At 30.2% G+C, this 18,962-nt stretch overlaps 1 protein-coding gene across 6 annotated transcripts in view; it reads left to right on the top strand.

Moving 5' to 3' along the window:
- LOC129946829 (NAD(+) hydrolase sarm1) overlaps positions 1-15,783 on the top strand; it is a 130,334-nt gene extending 114,551 nt beyond the window's left edge. For 4 of the 6 annotated variants that reach the window (XM_056057173.1, XM_056057175.1, XM_056057176.1 and 1 more), the window contains 6 exons: positions 9,365-11,260; positions 11,320-11,499; positions 11,561-11,727; positions 11,794-12,014; positions 12,153-13,041; positions 15,010-15,783. In XM_056057173.1, the coding sequence (XP_055913148.1) occupies positions 9,365-11,260; positions 11,320-11,499; positions 11,561-11,727; positions 11,794-12,014; positions 12,153-13,041; positions 15,010-15,016 (3,360 nt within the window). In that variant the 3' untranslated portion in view covers positions 15,017-15,783. The remainder of the gene's footprint in view (positions 1-9,364; positions 11,261-11,319; positions 11,500-11,560; positions 11,728-11,793; positions 12,015-12,152; positions 13,042-15,009) is intronic. The other 2 variants (XM_056057174.1, XM_056057177.1) reach the window with 2 other exon arrangements.
- Positions 15,784-18,962: the final 3,179 nt, after the last annotated feature.

Consider the following 18,962-nt stretch of genomic DNA (forward strand, 5'->3'; position numbering starts at 1 on the left):
ATAAAATTGTATTCGTGTTTTGCTATCAAAAATAAGCAACAATTTTGGTCCCAAAAATGTCCGCTTATAGAAACGGTGTATTTTTCTTAGCTATCCGCAATGAATGTAATAAGAAACTATATTCAGGCTATACAACGTCAACCTACAAAATTTGATTTTTTAACTTGACAAACATTCTTAACTTACTTCACACTTCAAAACTCATAATGGGCTTAGAGAATACAAACATTATTTTTAAATTATTTTTTCCCCTTAAGTTTTGGTTAAATATTTTGATAATGAGATAGGAATCATTAAACAAATAATTTAATGGATCAAAATCAATTTTTCTAATTTTTATCAAAATTTAAAAAATTGGTTTTCTGCGTAATGAACTTTTTAAAGTTATTTCTTTCCTAAGTCACAACAACTTTAAGCAAACGACATTGCAAAATTTCGGGTTTTCTTCTAAATATTTGTTTTTGAAACATGTTTTTCTGTTTCCTGCCAAATTTGTTTAATTTTTCAATCACTCAATTCCTACTTTTAAACAAGTAGAACTACAATTATTTACTTAAGTATTTTTTCCCATCATTAAAATAAAAAAATGTATGTTTATTTAAACAAAATCGAATACATAAAACTTGTGTACACTCTTCTTCGAAAATTCCCTCTGATCTGATAAAATGTCGATTTTAATATTATTGATCAAGCTTTTCAAACATTTTTCGTTTCTATTCTCTAATCTATTTTTGACTATACTCGATTTATTTCAAAAAGAGAAATAGACAGAAAAAAACACACACCATTATTTTGAAAACAAACAAAAAATAAAAACGAAATACAAAATCTCACAATTTTTCGAAGAGCATGTTTTTTTGGCATTTTCATTTTTATTTCCATTCGAGTGTTGTTCTTCAAAGCGTTTGTGTTTGCTTTTAGCGCGCTTCAACAATAAAAAGAAAAATCATTTTTGACGGACTTTACTTGTTAATTTAATAATAGAATATATACGATTCGACCTTCTAAAGAGGAGACGTCAAAAGAACCATATGAAAATAACGAAATAAACGACATTTACAATACAATATAAGCTTCAAAAGTGAATTGCATATTTTTTCGAATAACATCTTCTATATACTCGTTTCAAACATATTTAAGTTAATTCAAAAGTGCAACACCAAATTAATGGTATATTTAAATGGTCGAAAACTGTCAAACAAGTGTGTGACTCGTATAAAAATATAAAACCTTTTGACATTTCTATTGCTCCGTGTGCATTTTGCATTGCATTGTGTAGTTTCTCTTCTAGGAAGCATTTGTTAATTAGAAATTTTCGATTACAACTTAAATAAAGAACAACAAAAAAACCTGTGTATGTTAATTTTATCGCTTCGTAGATTTGTAGCTGCATATTTTATGCGCAGTGAACTATTCTGCGTGTACGGTTGAAATAAAAAATACAACTTTTTTTCTTATACTCTCTGAACGTCTGATCTAGACACCGACTGTCAGTCGTAACTATAGTGGAATATTGTTATTTGCAAGCTTCACAGTGTCGAGAAACGGTGTGTCGGTGCTTATAAAAAATTTTTAATTTCTTGGTGGTTCTTCGATTCGAGAACAAAATTTTATCAACATTAGATAATTTGTTTAAAAATAAAATTCACACAGATGCTAAATTTAAATAATTGTGTTTAAACGAATAAATATACATATAGTGGATACAGTGATACTGTGCGGTTTGCCTGATTCTTATAATAATTATTATTTGTGTCTATCATTTTTCTTCTACCTCCGATAAAATTTACTCTGAGATCTTATCTTGAGTTTTTTGATTAGTTTTTTTGTTGTTTGTGTTTTTCAAAAAAATAAACTTCGAAAAACATACACCCAGTTGAAAAATGTCAGCAAATGCTCCGTGGGGTATTCGAAAAGGTATTTTTCGATCGAGCGGGCAATCTGATTTCATTCCGACGCGTTCACCTAGTCCCATTGTTGAGATGCCACTCTCACCGCCGCCATTATCCGGATCTGATTTTAGTAGTAGCAACAGCTCAAGGTCACGCTATGAAAGCGATCGCGGAAGTCCATTTAGTCCGCGTGTGACAATTGTTGAAAGTCCATTTACACCGGGCGATTCACCATCGCCGCCATCTTCAGTTTCGTCGCATAGCGGTAGGAAGCATTCTTCATCGCCGCCATTGTCTACAGGAAGTAACAATAGCAATATGAGGAAACTTAACGTACGAGATATTCCAATTGAAGTTGAACAACAATCGGTAAAGTTTTGTTACTAAATGTTTCCATTTTTTTTTTTTTTTTTTCAAAAATATGAACTTAAGACCACTTCTTAGGAAAAAGTTTTATTCCACTTTAAATATAAATAAATAATAATAATAAAAGAAACTTGCAATATTCTTGTAATTTGTGCTGTGATTTGTTTGTTGATACGGTTATCAATAATTTCGTTTTTTGTTTCGAAAAGTCAATATTTGTTATTATTTTTATACATCAAGTTTCAAGTCTCGTTATCAATTTATAAGCTGAATAAACAAGATTCTTTGATTGTTTCAATGACATAACCTCAACAAAAAAGCTTTTTTTTTAAATATTATTAAATGAAACTTCATTCAAAAACTATGCAAATATACAACTTTATAAGAGCACTTAAGAAATTTAAATTAATAAATTAATCAAGAATCTTAAACTTATTGTCTCTTAATTATACACATTGTATAAATATCTATATAAACAAGAGTATAATATACAAATTTACGAGTAGTATGTCATTCATCAGAAAAATGTTTACTGTTGTTTCGTTGTAGTAAAGTTTTTAAATAAATATAGAAGAAGCAATATTTAGTCTTCGTTTAGATTTTAAGCTGGACATAGTGTTACGTTTAGTATATTTAGTTTACTTATTTTTTTGAGAGCCATTCAAAATTGAAAGTTAAAAAATAATAAATATTTACTTATTTGAGATAAAATACTTAATTTTGCGAATACTTGTACACAGTTTTCCATTCAATAATTTTTGTGAATTAAACGTTGAAATTACAAATGTGTTTTACTGTGTGGCTTTGTGTAGAGCTTATGAGTATAAAACATTTGTGACTAGAATCTCTTAATTTGAATCTTAATAAAAATCTCACAGAGCTATCACCCTAAAAACCAAGTGTATTTAAATGCAAATAACTTACACTTCTTGTCGTAAAATCGTTTTTGGGGAGTAATAAAATTAAGTTTTTTTTAGTGTCCTCCATCAGTATAAGGTGCGTGTTGTCTTTTTTTTTAAATTAAACGTGCTTTTAATGTTGCCTATATCAATCAATTTTGTTTTAAATAAAGCAATTTGAAAGTCAAATATTTTTGACCAGTTCATGGAACAGTTCAATGTGTGTAATGATGTGATTAAATTAGTAGTTAAACAAAAAAACATATAGCTTGATGCGTTATAACTAAAAGCAGTTCTTTCGATTTAAATAAACAAATGTTGAATAAAAAAGTTTTTCCAATAACAAGTTTCATTTTGAAAACAAAAAATATTTTCAAGGGAAATCGATAAACACTTATTTTACTACAAACATATGTATATAACAATAGAAAACAATACTAACTTTAAGGCCCCAATTGTTAAGCATTTGTCATAAATCTTATTTGTCACCCCTTGGCAAAAAAAAAGGTGTTTACTCACAAAACTTTTATTGTAAAACTACGTTCATTATATTAATCAGGATCTTCCAAGCATCTATATTTAGTCCCAGCAAAATGAGCTGTTTTAAATCCTTTAAATACTAAATGTTGCGTTATTTCTGAAAAGCCACTTAATCTAACTTATTTCCATCGCTTATTTCTTAATAACACATATTGATTATGTAGAATCAGCCAAAAATATCGGAGTGATCTTTAACAGCTCCTTAACCTGGGAAAATCATTTAAATTCATTTGTTATTAAAGTTTATGGAAACCTCCGTTTCTGTCAGAAATCCGAATCATGTTGGCCAAAACTATGATTATTCCTATTCTTGTGTTTTTTGTAACTGCGATTCGGAGAGGAAAAGAAAACAAACAGTAGCCCTAAATAGCACTTTAAGATTTATGTATGGTCTTAAAAGACATTGAATTACCACTTTTTATCATCGCAATACGCCTATGGAACTCCTTAACAAATGATATAAGGAGACTTGTTGATGCTCACATTTTTCAAAACAAATACAAACTGTACTTTTTTTGTCTTTAATGCAATTTTTACCATTAATACAATTAATAAAATCATTGAACTAAATACAAATATTATTTTCAACTCTTTTTCGGTTAGTAATTATATGCAAGTTAAGGCTATCACAATAAATAAGATATTGTATCTTTATGTGCATAGCATATCGAAAGAATAAATTAACTAAACTGCGAAACGCTAACTTTAACTGTAGAATTTAAATAATTTGTGTAGTGAGTTTTAAATGTTTTGAAAAGTATTGAAGCGTATATCACTTTAAAAAAATAAAGTAGTTTTGTTTTTTCAAGTATGAAAAGATGACACCTTCAAAAGTGACAGCTGATAAAATAAACTTGCTCTTGTATCCAAAGAGTCTATTTAAAAAAAAGTTAACATTTGGCCAAACATCGAAAAGTCGAATTTTCTCAAAAAACGAACCGTAGATTTCTATTAAATTTTGTCTAATTTTTATGACTTGGCTTCTTTCAACAAACAAAAACATATTTTTGTTTTGCTCCAGAAGGGTACAGTTAATTTTCTCGAGAATTAATAAACCGATTTTACTAATTTGTTTAAGACGAAATTTAAAAATTGTATGTAGACAAAATTTATTTAAAAAAAAAACGGCAAATGATTTTCGAAAAACAAAACAAAAAACCCAGGCATTTATATATTTAACGAAAAACTTATATTTTAGGTAAATTTTAAAAATATTTGTACTATTAATAAATAGGGTCTTTGGATACAGGAGCAATTTCGTGCAACCCAGTGGGGATATTTATTTGTTTGATAAATGTAAAAGCTTATTTTTTGTTTACATACAAAAATTAAAATAATTCTTATTTAGTGCTTATCAATACACTTCTTTCATTTCAATTTCGTAACATGAAGTTTTGAGATACCGAATTTTGAAAAAAAAAAAAATGCATACATATTTTAAGAATCAAACATTACATTTTTATACATTTTAATCGTCAAGTATTAGCTATTTAGACAATATAAGAGTTTGTACAAAAAAATAATTAAACCGGTTTGTTAGTTTCTGAGGAAATGTTAAACAAAATAACGGTTCTGCAGGGAAAGATTTCTTGAGCAACTGAAAAGTGTATTTCGTATACTAAAAGAAGACTTATGTCTCCTGTAGTTAAGGAAAATTCGAACTTTAGTTTTCTTCTCAAAATCTTAATTTCCAAATTTAAGCTCAGTTGACCTAATGCTTATAGGTTGTACGGGTGAGAACAATTACAAAATTGATGGTTTGATCAAAATCTCGAGTTAGAACTTTTTTAAGATTACAAAACACATAGTCCTATATGTCTTAAGTAAAATAACTTCCCATTAAAAAAAATCCGTGGCGCAACAGTTCATTGAGAACTAGAGCCTAATGACTTACAACTCTCAACCATTCCTTTGTGCAAGTACTTCTGTCAGGGATGGCTAACTTGAGAAAGCACTTTTCATGAATTCAAGAATAACTCTTGGAGAATTTGTCAATTTCTCGCAAGAGGCAGTACCCGTAACTTTAGATGGCATAAACAGGGATCTAACCCAAGACCTCTGGCATGACAGTCCAACTCATTAACCGCCATGACATGGGTATAACTGCCATAGTATGAGTAATTATCAAAACCTAAACATTTGCTCTTACAACATTACAGGTCTAAAAGTAAACTTTTACAACCTGATTTTTTTAACTTTATAAATAATTTCGATATAATTATTCTTTTAGAAACTTTTTTAAAAGAACAAAAAGAAAATAATTATCTTAAGTATTTTAAAAATTTGTGTACAATGTTTGAGCATGTTTCTAGATCTTATTTACATGGCAGGGCTAGTGGTAGAATTTTATGTGGGGTAAACAAAACTTTAGGTTTTGTCAAACTTTGTTTTATGCATAACAGACTTATATTTAAAATTTTAAGCAACAGTATAAATGGCAAAATGATTTTGAAAGTTTAGTTGATTTTGATAATAATGGTGACTTGGAAAATTTAATGATTATTGGCAATTTAAATGTCCGAATTGGCTGTTATCAAAATTCTTCTGTTAATAACAGGCATTTGCGAGAGACAGCGATTTTATTTAATGAAATTAGAAACTTCAAAGAATATATATTTAATCGCAATGGTAAACTTCTAACAGATGTTTTTTTGAAAACTTTGGATTGTCTGTGTTGAATGGAATATCTAGAAGTGATACGTCACATCTTTATCAGTGGTCAAGGACAATCCGTGATTGACAAGGGAGCAATAGCGGGAGATTGGCGGAATACAATTACAGATATCAAAGTGGAATTAGTGAATTAGTTCAGCGCACTTGCTTATAGTAATTGAATCTCAGTTCATCAATAATGTTTCACAAAGTAACTCAAACAAATTTTTGAAATTAAATTGGAATGAGAAAATGTTCAACTCTATAAATCTCGCTTAAACCGACAATGTTACTCTCTTCCTACTTCACCCTATATTATTTCTGAAGCACGCCCTACATTTTCGAAATAGTTTCCCAACGTAAAGTTTAATCATTCGGCCAGTTACCATTATTTAAAACTTTTTAATTTTGTGTTTCAAATCACTTTCAAATTGATTTTTTGTATGTTTCAAATCATATCAAAATTGTTAATGATTGCTAATCAAGTTTTTTCTATTGTTTAACTTATTTATTTTAGTATACGTATATTGTTTTTTTAACTTCCCATAGGAAGTTATTGTAATGGGTCCGATTTGTCAAATTGAAATTTTTGACATTTCTCGACGTTTCAAAGTCCCTAGAGTCGAAATAAAAGATTTTTAGAAAGATGTCTGTGCGTGCGTGTGTACGTACGTTCGTATGTCCGTACGTTCCAGACGTTTTTTTCGTCCTCCGTAGCTCAAGAACCAGAAGAGATATCAATTTCAAATAAATTTTGTTTATAAGATAATAAGGCAGAAAGATGCAGAAAGGGCTCTCAAGAAAATTGCGTGGGTGGTTTTTTTTACCATAGCAGTTTGAAAAAAAATGTGAAAATTTTGGTTAACCCTAAATATCTAATACCTAAACCAAAAACGCTAGAGACTTGAATTAAATTTTATATATTGAACTGTAACGTGATACCAAACAAGTATATTTTTTGGAAAAATTCCATATAACGGTTTTTTTTATAAATCAAAAAACTGAAAAAAAAGTGTCACCTCCAAAATTTTACGACTAAAACCAATTTTGTGGAACGAAGAATAATGTTTTTGACATCTGATAAAATTTTTAAAAAAATCGAATTGAGAGTTTTTTATAAAAAAATAAAAATCTAAAAAAAACATTACTCAAAGTTGGTAAAAATTGAATATCGATTCAAATATCTTTTCAAAAACTTGAAATTTGGGCTTCAATCTTATGTTATCTTATAAAAAATATTGTTTTTAACATTCAGTAAAATTTTGAGAAAAATCGAATGGACAGTTTTCTTACAAAAAATAAAAACCTAAACAAAAATTAATAAAAGTTGGTAAAAATTGATTTTCGACTCAAATATCTTTTCAAAACTTTGAGATATTGGCTTTAATTTCCTTTTATCTTTCAAAAAATATTGTTGTGAACTTTCAGTAAAATTTTGATAATAGCTTCTTATTAATTTTTACTTATAAGAAATATTGTTTTCAACATTAGGACAAAGTTTGAGAAAAATCGAATTGACAGTTTTTTTACAAAAAATAAAAATATATAAAAAAAATGTATAAAAATTGATTTTCGACTCAAATATCTTTTCAAAAATTGTAGGTATTGGCTTCAAACTAGTTTTATCTTATAAGAAATATTGTTTTCAACATTCAGTCAAATTTTGAAAAAATCGAATTGACAGTTTTTGTACAAAAAATTAAAAACCTAAAAAAAATTAACAAAAGTTGGTAAAAATTGATTTTTGACTCAAACATCTTTTCAAAAATTTAAAATATTCGCTTCATCGTATCGTATAAGAATTATTGTTTTCAACATTCGATAAAATTTTGAAAATAAACGAATTGAAAGTTTTTTTTACAATGAATCAAACTCTTAAAGAAAAACAATACTAAAACTTGGTAAAAATTGACTTTCGACTCAAATAGCTTTTCAAAAATTAAAAATATTGGCTTGAAACTTATTTCATTTCACAGAAAATATTGTTTTCGATATTCAGTAATTTTTATATTAAAATCCAACATTCTGTTTTTTCATACAAAATAGAATCTACAAAAATGGTACGCAAATTTTGCAAAAATTGATACGAGTACATATAGACAAACTTTTAAGCAAGACAAATCGACAGACGGGATGGGAAGTTATCAGTGTGATTCGCATCCCAGCCTCTTTTTTCAATTTATAATAATACACGTAAAATTGCAAAACTTGTGTGGTATCAGGACCATTGTTACCTCTTGAACCTTACATTTATGTAGATTTACCTCTTGCTGTAATCAATTTACGTTTCAATTCTCTTAAATTCACTTTACAATTACTCTGAAATTACCCCCTTCCTATTATCTGTAGATGTAAAATGTTTTTTTTTTCACATAAACATATAGAAATGATGCATTCATTTTATTTATTAACTTTTCTGAAATTCTTTTTCAATTTTCCAAGTTTTAATCACCGATACTCATCTTCATATTCATAATTTTAATTTAAAAGCTTTCCAGAGAGTGCTTAATATCAGACGATTTTTATAAACATTTATTTAAAGAATTGAAAAGTTCCTCAAAGTCTCCTATAATCTTTTCTTTAACCGAAACGTTATAACATTTAAAAAGTGACTCATTTTTGGCTCAAGATAACGATTCGGACCATATGGTTTTTCTATGATTCAGAATATTTGCCTATAGACATTTTTAAGGAGTGCAGCGCAGCGGTGTGAAAAATAGAACGTGATAATTTAAAATTGTTTTTGTTTGCAACATGTGAATGGTTAGTAGGAATTGAAATACTCTCAAAAGTTGAATGTGCATTTTGCCCTGATATTTCTGATTGCACAATTTGAATGACTGTTTTTCTCTCGCCTTTATTATATTAAGGGGGTTTCTCGCTCTTCAAGTTCTTATGTACTTACGTCTTGTATATATTTTTTCCCTAATCTGGTCCAAGACTTATCATAACTTAAGGGTACTTTTTTTTTTTTTTTAATTGTGATATTAATTTGAGTTTTGTCTTCATTTTCAGGAAGCCTTGTCTTTGCGCACCGGCGATGTTACTCAACAAAGTTTCAATAATGTAGCTGCGGCTAGTATAAAAGTCCAAAGTGACAACTTTAGTGCTGAACGCAAGGCAATCTCCCAAGAACAAAAAAGTCAAACAATGACAACAAATGGTGGCATTATAAATCAGGAGAAACAAGTGTCTTCAGCATCACAATCAAATTATACCATCACAACGAGAGGTGTTTCTAGTTCAGCTACAAACACAATCTCTTCATCATCACAAATGTCCTCGAATGGCCATCACATAAGGCTTGATGTGAAATTTGACGATTTGAAATCTCTGACATCGGGCAGTTCGTTGCGTGACATTGAAAATGCCAAGAGTAAATATTCAACCTTTCTCAAGAACTTTGTGAATAGTCTGCACGAAACAAATCCCCACGAGAAGCCTGTCTACTTGGATACCATAAACAAAGTCATACAAAATGCCTGGGCTGTTCCGACGCATGGTCATGAGCTTGGTTATAGTTTGTGCAATTCGTTGCGAGTAAGTGGAGGGTTGGATATGCTGATGGAGAACTGTGAGCAAAACGATCAAGCTGTACAGTTCTCATCGGCACGACTACTGGAGCAGTGTTTGACTACAGAGAACAGGACACACGTAGTGGACAACGGGCTCGATAAGGTGGTGAAAGTAGCGTGTGTTTGCACAAAAAACACCGACACTCAACACTCGAGAGTTGGAACAGGCATCCTGGAGCATCTGTTCAAACACAGTGAAGGAACGTGTTATGATGTGATTCGGCTGGGTGGTTTAGACGCAGTTCTATTCGAATGCCGAACCAACGACGTGGAAACCCTACGACACTGTGCTAGTGCCTTAGCAAATCTGTCCCTTTATGGTGGTGCCGAGAATCAAGAAGCCATGATCAACAGGAAGGTGCCCATGTGGCTGTTCCCCTTGGCCTTCCATCATGATGACAACATTAAGTATTATGCTTGTTTGGCCATTGCTGTGCTGGTCGCTAATAAAGAAATCGAAGCAGAGGTTCTGAAGTCTGGAACTCTGGACTTGGTAGAGCCATTTGTAACCTCTCATGATCCCTCCGAGTTCGCTAAGTCAAATTTGGCCCATGCACATGGTCAGAGCAAACACTGGCTTGAGCGATTGGTACCGGTCTTAAGTTCGAACCGCGAAGAAGCTCGAAACTTGGCGGCTTTCCATTTCTGTATGGAAGCTGGCATCAAGAAAGAACAAGGAAACACTGAGATTTTCCGGGAAATCGGTGCCATAGAGCCATTGAAAACCGTCGCAAGCTGCCCGAATGCTATTGCTTCCAAATTTGCCGCTCAGGCATTGCGACTTATTGGTGAAACGGTTCCTCACAAGCTCTCCCAACAAGTCCCATTGTGGTCAGTGGAAGATGTCCAAGAATGGGTGAAACAGATTGGCTTTGCCGCCTTTGAGCGTCAGTTCGCCGAGTCACAGGTAGATGGCGATCTGTTACTTAAACTTAACGAAGAAAACCTTCGGGAAGATATTGGTATTTCGAATGGAATTCTTAGAAAGCGTTTCGCACGAGAACTTCAAAACTTAAAAAAGATGGCCGACTATTCATCGAAGGACTGCGCAAAAATGTGTCAGTTCTTGAACGAAATCGGACCTGAGTACTGTACCTACACCTATGCCATGTTGAATGCCGGAATTGACAAGTCCTCGCTGAGGCAATTGAATGAAGATATGTTGCTCGCTGATTGTGGCATCCAAAACTCGATTCACAGATTCAGAATTCTAAATGCAGTCAAATCGCTTGAGAATTCGTTACAGAGCGTCTCCGAAGAGAATATGGCCAAGACTCTGGATGTATTCGTAAGCTATCGGCGATCGAATGGATCACAATTGGCAAGTCTTCTTAAAGTGAGTTTTTTTATCTTTAAAAGTAAGAGATGTGCTTCTAACTTTCTGTCGCATTTTAGGTCCATTTACAATTGAGAGGGTTCTCGGTGTTTATTGACGTCGAACGACTTGAAGCTGGAAAGTTTGATAATGGTCTGTTGAACAGCATCAAACAGGCTAAACATTTTATTTTAGTATTAACTCCAAATGCACTGGAGAGGTGCGTTGAAGACTACGAGGGAAAAGATTGGGTGCACAGAGTATGAGAAAATATCAAAATTACATCAAAGATTGAATTCATAAAAATGTCTAATTTTCTAGGAAATTGTTGCAGCTCTCAACTCAAATTGCAACATTATCCCAATTATAGACAATTTCCGTTGGCCAGAAGCCGAAATGCTTCCAGAAGACATGCGCAGTGTTTGCCATTTCAATGGAGTCACATGGATACATGACTACCAGGACGCTTGCATCGATAAACTAGAAAGGTAAAAAGTCACTTTGACATTTTTGAAGGAGTTTGTACTTATTTTGGTTTCATTTTTGTTGTTAAGATTCATGCGTGGTGAAAAGAATCCCGATCGAATTGGAATGGCTCCAAGTACACCGGGATCTGCTTCGGTGAACTACCAAAGAATGCACAGCAACGATTCTGACTATCAGACAGGCGTGAGTAGTTGTGGAGGCAGTACAGTTGGCACAAATGGCGGATGCAGTGCGGGCAGTGGTAACAGCAACGGTTCGGGCAGCTGTCAAGGAACAAACGGCGGACAAGGTGGGCCTACGAACACAACAACAACGGGGCGATCAGGTCCTGATTGTTGACACGATCTCCCCAAGTCTACGTACACTAATTTAATTAATAATAATAATAATAATAATAATGATAAATTTAATACTAATCACAAACTAGCAGCTAATCATCCGGCAAATAGATACCGTAAATCATCCAGTCCGGGCCGCACATATTTTGGTGGCAATGGGCACCACGGTGGTAGCGGTGTGATCTCTGGTGCGGGTTCGATCGGCGGCATTGGTCCGTATGGTGGTCGTGGTGGATCAAAAAGAAATCTACTTTTTCCGCCCTATCGAACAAGTCCCATCTCTGCCAGAACAGTGAATGGAAATGCTTCAAATACGGGATATAACGGCAGTGGAACCTCAGTGCCAGTATCTCCCTACAGATCAGGGCGTCGCAGTTCGGCTGTGGCCATCACAAATGCATCTCCCCATTCACCTACACCGAGTTTTAGGAGTCACAGTCTAGGTGGTCTGCTAGACGGAGGGTCTGGAGACGACGAGACTGTTGGAGCCAATGGCAGCAACGCAGAAGACACCCCCATAGAAGCAAGCTGCGATTCTGTCGTCCTCAAGAGAGACAAGTCCAATACAATGCTTAATACACAAAACCGTAAATCTCGCAGTCTAGACCAACTGTTGGATGATTTTCCACTAACAGTTCCTGGCATAACCGAAGGCACTCAAAGTATGCACAATCTTGCCACACCAGGAACACCCGAATTAAATGGGTGCCTGGAACATACGGAATCATCGTCACCATCATCACCACAACCATCGAAGACTTTGGCCAAACAATCGTCCTCGACCAGAGACTCACAATCCGTTACACCAGAACGCACAGTGTCCCGTCAAAGCCCCGAAGGCATCAGCTCGGCCGAAGATGACCGTGAAGATACCCAATCGAATTACAGTACCGGCTCAAAGGACACCGGTAAAAGTTCAAATAGTCAGAAAACCCTCTTCAATCGGACTTTGAAAAAAGTCCGGTCGCTCATGAAAAAGTAAGCAATATTTGGCTTAAATGCCTTTTATTACTATGCCATAATTTTAATATTATGAGTCTGTTTTTTTACATACATATTATTTTAATATGTTGTCTTATTTTAAACAAAAATTTAAAAAAAATAAACAAACGCCCTATATGCTGTCTGTGCGCGCGCCTTTTCATCCCACCTAAACGATAAATTGCACATTTAACATTAATTTTTTTGTATACATTCTACTATACTTAGTTCATTTGTAGTTTGAATATTTATATAAATAGTTCACCACAACATCATCCCCATCTATCGCTAAAAAAAAGCTTCTTAATGTAACTGTTTGTAAATATTACATACATAAACAAATAAAAATGGCTGACATTGATGATTCCTAAAACTTCAAAACAAAAATGGATACTGCTCCATTACGATGATATGAAATAAAAGATATTTTTTCAGTTTTTGTAAACGTCATTTTGAAAAATAAAATTGTAACAAATACGTAATGACAAATAAGAAAAAAAAAAAAACGAAAAAGTCCATTGTGAATGCACCATAAACATTTTTCACTGAAAAATTAACGGTTTTAAAAATTATATTGATACAAAAAGATATAGATAAAAAATACTCACATAATAAGTTTAAATTTAAGATGAAAATCATTGCATTTCTAAATATAGTACATGCTCAGCTTTTTTTGTTACCACTAACCTAATTTTAGTAAAATGTTTTCCGTTGGTTGAGTTAGTACCAACTTAGTTTGTGCTAATTTAAATTCATTCAAAACTAACGGTATTTAATTTGAAATTTTAGTTTAAAATTGACGGTTGAAAGATAAGTCTTTCTACTAAATTGACATAAAGTCACAGATTAAACTTAATAAAGTTTTTAGATGACGATAATTAACATTTTTATGGAAAACTGATTTAAAGTACAAACAGGGATATCTATTGTGAATTAAGTAAAAATTAACTCAGTTTATACTGAATTTTTAGATCACAATAACAAATTACAATAGAGAATTTATATTTCTCAGAAATTTTATTTTTTTTCATTTATTTTTGTTTTTAAATATTTTTGAGTTTGTTCTTGAAACAATTTTTGGTTTGCACGTTTATAAACTTTTCATACTAATCGTTTTTGTTATTTTATCTACTGTGGTTAATACAATTTCCCTCTGAATTTTCCCTATTGACATGATTTTTTAACGTCAATATCTTGTCATTAAAATTTTTTCTACGGTCTAACGAAACTAAAGCCAAAGTCCCAGAAATTAATTCGTGAAATTTTATAAGAGTTCTGAAAAGTTATTCACGTTGTCAATTTTTTAAAATAAAACACATTTTTAGGGAAATTATATTCACAATAGCTCCCATATTAAATTTTATTTTTGATGGATGTTGTTTTTATCTCAAAAAATAGATTAAAAAAATCCTTAATGGTTAATTGTTTTTATTTAAAGTAGTCAAATAAATGACACCTCTTAGCCATAAAAAATAAATTTAAAACCAATAATTTGAGAAAAGACAAAAAAATTCCATTTTTATTGAAAATTATAATAATATTGAATAAAAGGTTATTTATTAATATTAATCAATGATTTTGAGGATGATTAGCTGCAACGTCCAACATTTATTATTAAACTGACCTTTGGAGAAAATATGAGAACTATTTAGTACTTTTCGATCTCTAATAGATCAGGGCTGTTGCCAAAGCTTCCTATACAATTATCCAGGAGCCTTACTCTGTCTACGTACTAGTCAAACAATTTATTTCTAAAAAATTTGACAGATACAAACTGTCTAAAAATAGAAAAATTTGTTAAACTAATATTGTCAAAATTTTGTTTTGTTTTTCTTTGTTTATTTTTATTTTGTATATTTCGTTTGATTTGCTTTACTTTTTTGTGTTTGTTTTGTTTTAAATTTTAAATGTTGTTTTATTAAAAAATCAAAATCATATTATTTCCATTTTTTTATTTATTTGTAGACCGTAAAAAGTCATCTCCGTTATGCCTGATGTGTCCGTGACAGCATTAAATTGAATGATTTATAAAACAAAATATAACGCATCAAAACACCCATTCAAATACTTATACAGAAAAAAAGAAAACAAATAATCAATATTCAGTTATATTGAATATTGGGGTAAAAAAGATGCATTATAGCATTGCTTGCAATGTTTCTGTTTATAATTATAAGTTTTATTGTTTAAAAAAGAAAAAAACGATAATATTGTGTTGTTTTGCCTGATTTTATTTTTTGTAAAAGTCTTTGTTATGTAGTTACGTATTTTATTTTACTTTCTTCTTCTATACTTTTTTTCTTCATGTAAATTATTTTATATGTGATTTTTTTAAGTAATTTTATTTATATACATATTTTTTTTTAATTTTATGAAATTTTTTGTCACGATCACAAAACACTCGCACTCATTCAAAAACAAAAAATCCAAAAAAAAAAAACAATTTTATCGAAATTCGCAGCAGTGACAGCGAAGATGATGCTGAAATACAAGGAATAGTACTTTCAAAAATCACCACGCCCAATAGTAATAGAATTTTATTTCGATAGGCGTGGTACATCACACATAAAAACATATATTTTTTTCTTAAACATTTTCTTTACTTTAAAACAACAACTTAAAAAACATTTTACAAAAGTGGAACAATTTTTAAAAGCGAAAAATTTACTTGAATTTTCTTAGACTGGTTCTAAGAAGAATCTAATCAAGTTCATTATTATTATTTTTTTTTGTAAATTTTGACAAAAATGTAGTAGATTGTAATTTTGTTTCATCTTAAATTTAAACAAATACAATACAAAATAGTTTGCAGAATAAAATGTAATGACTTAAAATAGAAAATTATGGTGCCTTACTTCTAACAGCTTTCAAAACATACAAATAAAAACTCATATAAATTCTTACATCGAGCATTGTGTAAAAAATTAAAATTATTTAAACAAAAAACAAAACATAAAAAAGAACTATTTTAAGTTTTAACACAACATATTTAATGTACAGTACCTGTTAAGTATATGATATATTATTATTATTATTTTCTGTCGTAACATTGTGATTTTTTTTAATTAGTTTACAAATCTTACTACCTACTTATAACTAAAAATAAAACAAAAAACAAAAGTGAAAATTATGTTAAACCAGCTATCCTTAATATTTTTTGTCAAAAATCTTCTTAATTAAAAAAAGAAAAATATTTTTGGATAGAATGGTTAATGTTTAAGAAAAACAAAACTGATTTTGTGAAAGATACAACAACAACAACATAAGATAGATTTATTCAAAACAGAAAAATTTATTAATTTAATTTTAACAAAATAAAAATTAATCAGCATCATTTAACGAATAAAATGTTTCCTTATGAAGCATTTTTTATAATGTATAATTTTTTCGAAATTATTAAGTTTGTATTTAAAATACACAGTTTTAAGTTGTTAATTATTTAACAAGAAAAAAATATCTTAAGTTTATATGAATATAATATTTTAATTCATATAAAATAAGTTTAAACAAAACATCTGCATACAAAATGTAAGAGATATGAATAAAGTTAAACGAAAAACTTTTCTAAAATCAAAAAAAAACTAAAAATACGTGTTTCATTTAAAAAAAAAACATGGACAATTTTAAGCTTGTACTTTTTTCAACCCCGATAACTTCAAAAGAACAACCCTGTGTCATGAATTATAAATGTCAGTAGTTATTTTCTTTTGATCGGAACCACAATGAAAAATCAAGAAAGATAAAGCTAACGTGATTTATCAAAATCGATCTTGTATCAATTTATTTAAAAGTTACTAATGAATAACAAAAACAATATCCATAGTATGAATATCACCGATAAAAGTTAGAGTAGAATCTTACCATGGATGGGTTTTTGACATTTATACGAGTCTCGAATGGATCTTATGTGATTTCGTTTGTATTTCAATGGCTGTGTTTGTTGAGTAGTTGTGAATTTGGAATTATGAATGTGTTTTCCATTTGGGAAATAACCAATCTGTTACTGTCGATTCTATTTAGTTTTCTTAATGAAAATGGACTAACTGGCTTATTTTGCAAGATAAAACAATAGAAAAGATAGTCTAGTTTAGCTATGTTTCCACTAAAGGTTTATCTCAATTTAGATTAAAAAAAATCTTTTTGGTGTTTCCACCTCACCTCGCAAGAAGATTTAAAAATGATTAAGTATGACAGTGCTTTCTAAAATGCAGATGGTGTTCCGATATTTTCGATGTGTGAAGTGCAAGTGAGATACTATGATTCGTGTTAAACAATGAAGAACTGATTAGTTCTGCACCATATAAGAATATGCTACCTACTCTATGTGGAACTTTTTTTTCGTAGTTTGATTAAAACAAAACTATATTTTTAGTACACAAACATGCAATTAAACAGACCATAATGCATTATCTGTTAAGCCACATAGGTTTTTCTTCTCAAAATTTGACTCTAGTCTACGAACAAACCCACTCCTTAGAGCAATTGTTAAATGATTTTTTTATAGAATCTCAATTTTCGGATGTTTGCTTTACCTTTTCTTCTTGAAAATTGTAAATTTTATTAGTTTTAGTTACTTTTTTTTCTAAGTTAATTTAAACATTTGATTTTCACAAAACTTTGTTCTTTTTGTGTGTTTTATTAACTTCCCATAGGAAGTCACGTTCGTGACGCGTTTTTCGTCTTCCATAGCTCAAGAACCAGAAGAGATATCGACTTCAAATAAATTTTGTAATACAGATAATAAGGCAGAAAGTTGCAGAAAGGGCTCTCAAGAAAATTGCGTGGGTGGTTTTTTACCATAGCAGTTTTAAAAAAAGATGAAAATGTTGGTTAGCCCTAAATATCTTACGAACCAAAAAAGCTAGAGACTTGAATTAAATTTTATATAATATACTGGAACGTGATCTCAAAGAAGTATATTTTTTAAAAAAAATTATATCAAACAGGGTTTTTATAAATCAAAAAAACTGAAAAAAAATTTGTCACCTCCAAAATTTAATGACTAAAATATGATTTCATCTCCAAAATAATTTTGAGCAACGGAGAATAATGTTTTTGAAATCTGATAAAATTTTGAGAAAAATCGCATTGACAGTTTTTTTACAAAAAATAAAAACCTAAAAAAGAATGCATAAAAGTTGGTAAACATTTATTTTCGACTCAAATTTCTTTACAAAACTTTAAGATATTTTCTTTAATTTACTTTTATATTTCAAAAAATATTGTTGTCAACATTCAGTACAATTTTCAACAAAATCGAATAAACATTTTTCTTACAAAAAATTAAAAACCGAAAAAAAATTAACAAAAGTTGGTAAAAATTGATTTTCGACTCAAATATCTTTTCAAAAATTGTAGATATTGGCTTTAAGCTACTTTTATCTTTCAAAAAATATTGTTGTTAACATTTAGTAAAATTTTGAAAAAAATCGAATTGATAGTTTTTGTACAAAAAATTAAAAACATAAAAAATAATTTAACAAAAGTTGGTAAAAATTGATTTTCGACTTAAATATCTTATCAAAAATTTGAAATATTGGCTTCAAACTAAATTTATCTTATAAGAAATATTGTTTTCAACATTCGATAGAGTTTTGAAGAAAATCGAATTGACAGTTTTTAACAAAAAATAAAACTCTAAAAAAAAAAACAATACTAAAACTTGGTAAAAATTTACTTTCGACTGAAATAGCTTTTCAAAAATTTAAAATATTGGCTTCAAACTTATTTTATTTGACGGAAAATATTGTTTTCGATACTCAGTGATTTTTATATAAAAATCCAACAGTCCGTTTTTTCATAAAAAATAAAATCTACAAAAAATAGTACGCAAATTTGGTAAAATTGATACGAGTACATATAGACAAACTTTTAAGCAAGACAAATCGACAGACGGGATGGGAAGTTATCAGTGTTAT

Source organism: Eupeodes corollae, chromosome 2, assembly GCF_945859685.1.
Source record: "Eupeodes corollae chromosome 2, idEupCoro1.1, whole genome shotgun sequence".
NCBI classification, from domain to species: Eukaryota; Metazoa; Arthropoda; class Insecta; order Diptera; family Syrphidae; genus Eupeodes; species Eupeodes corollae.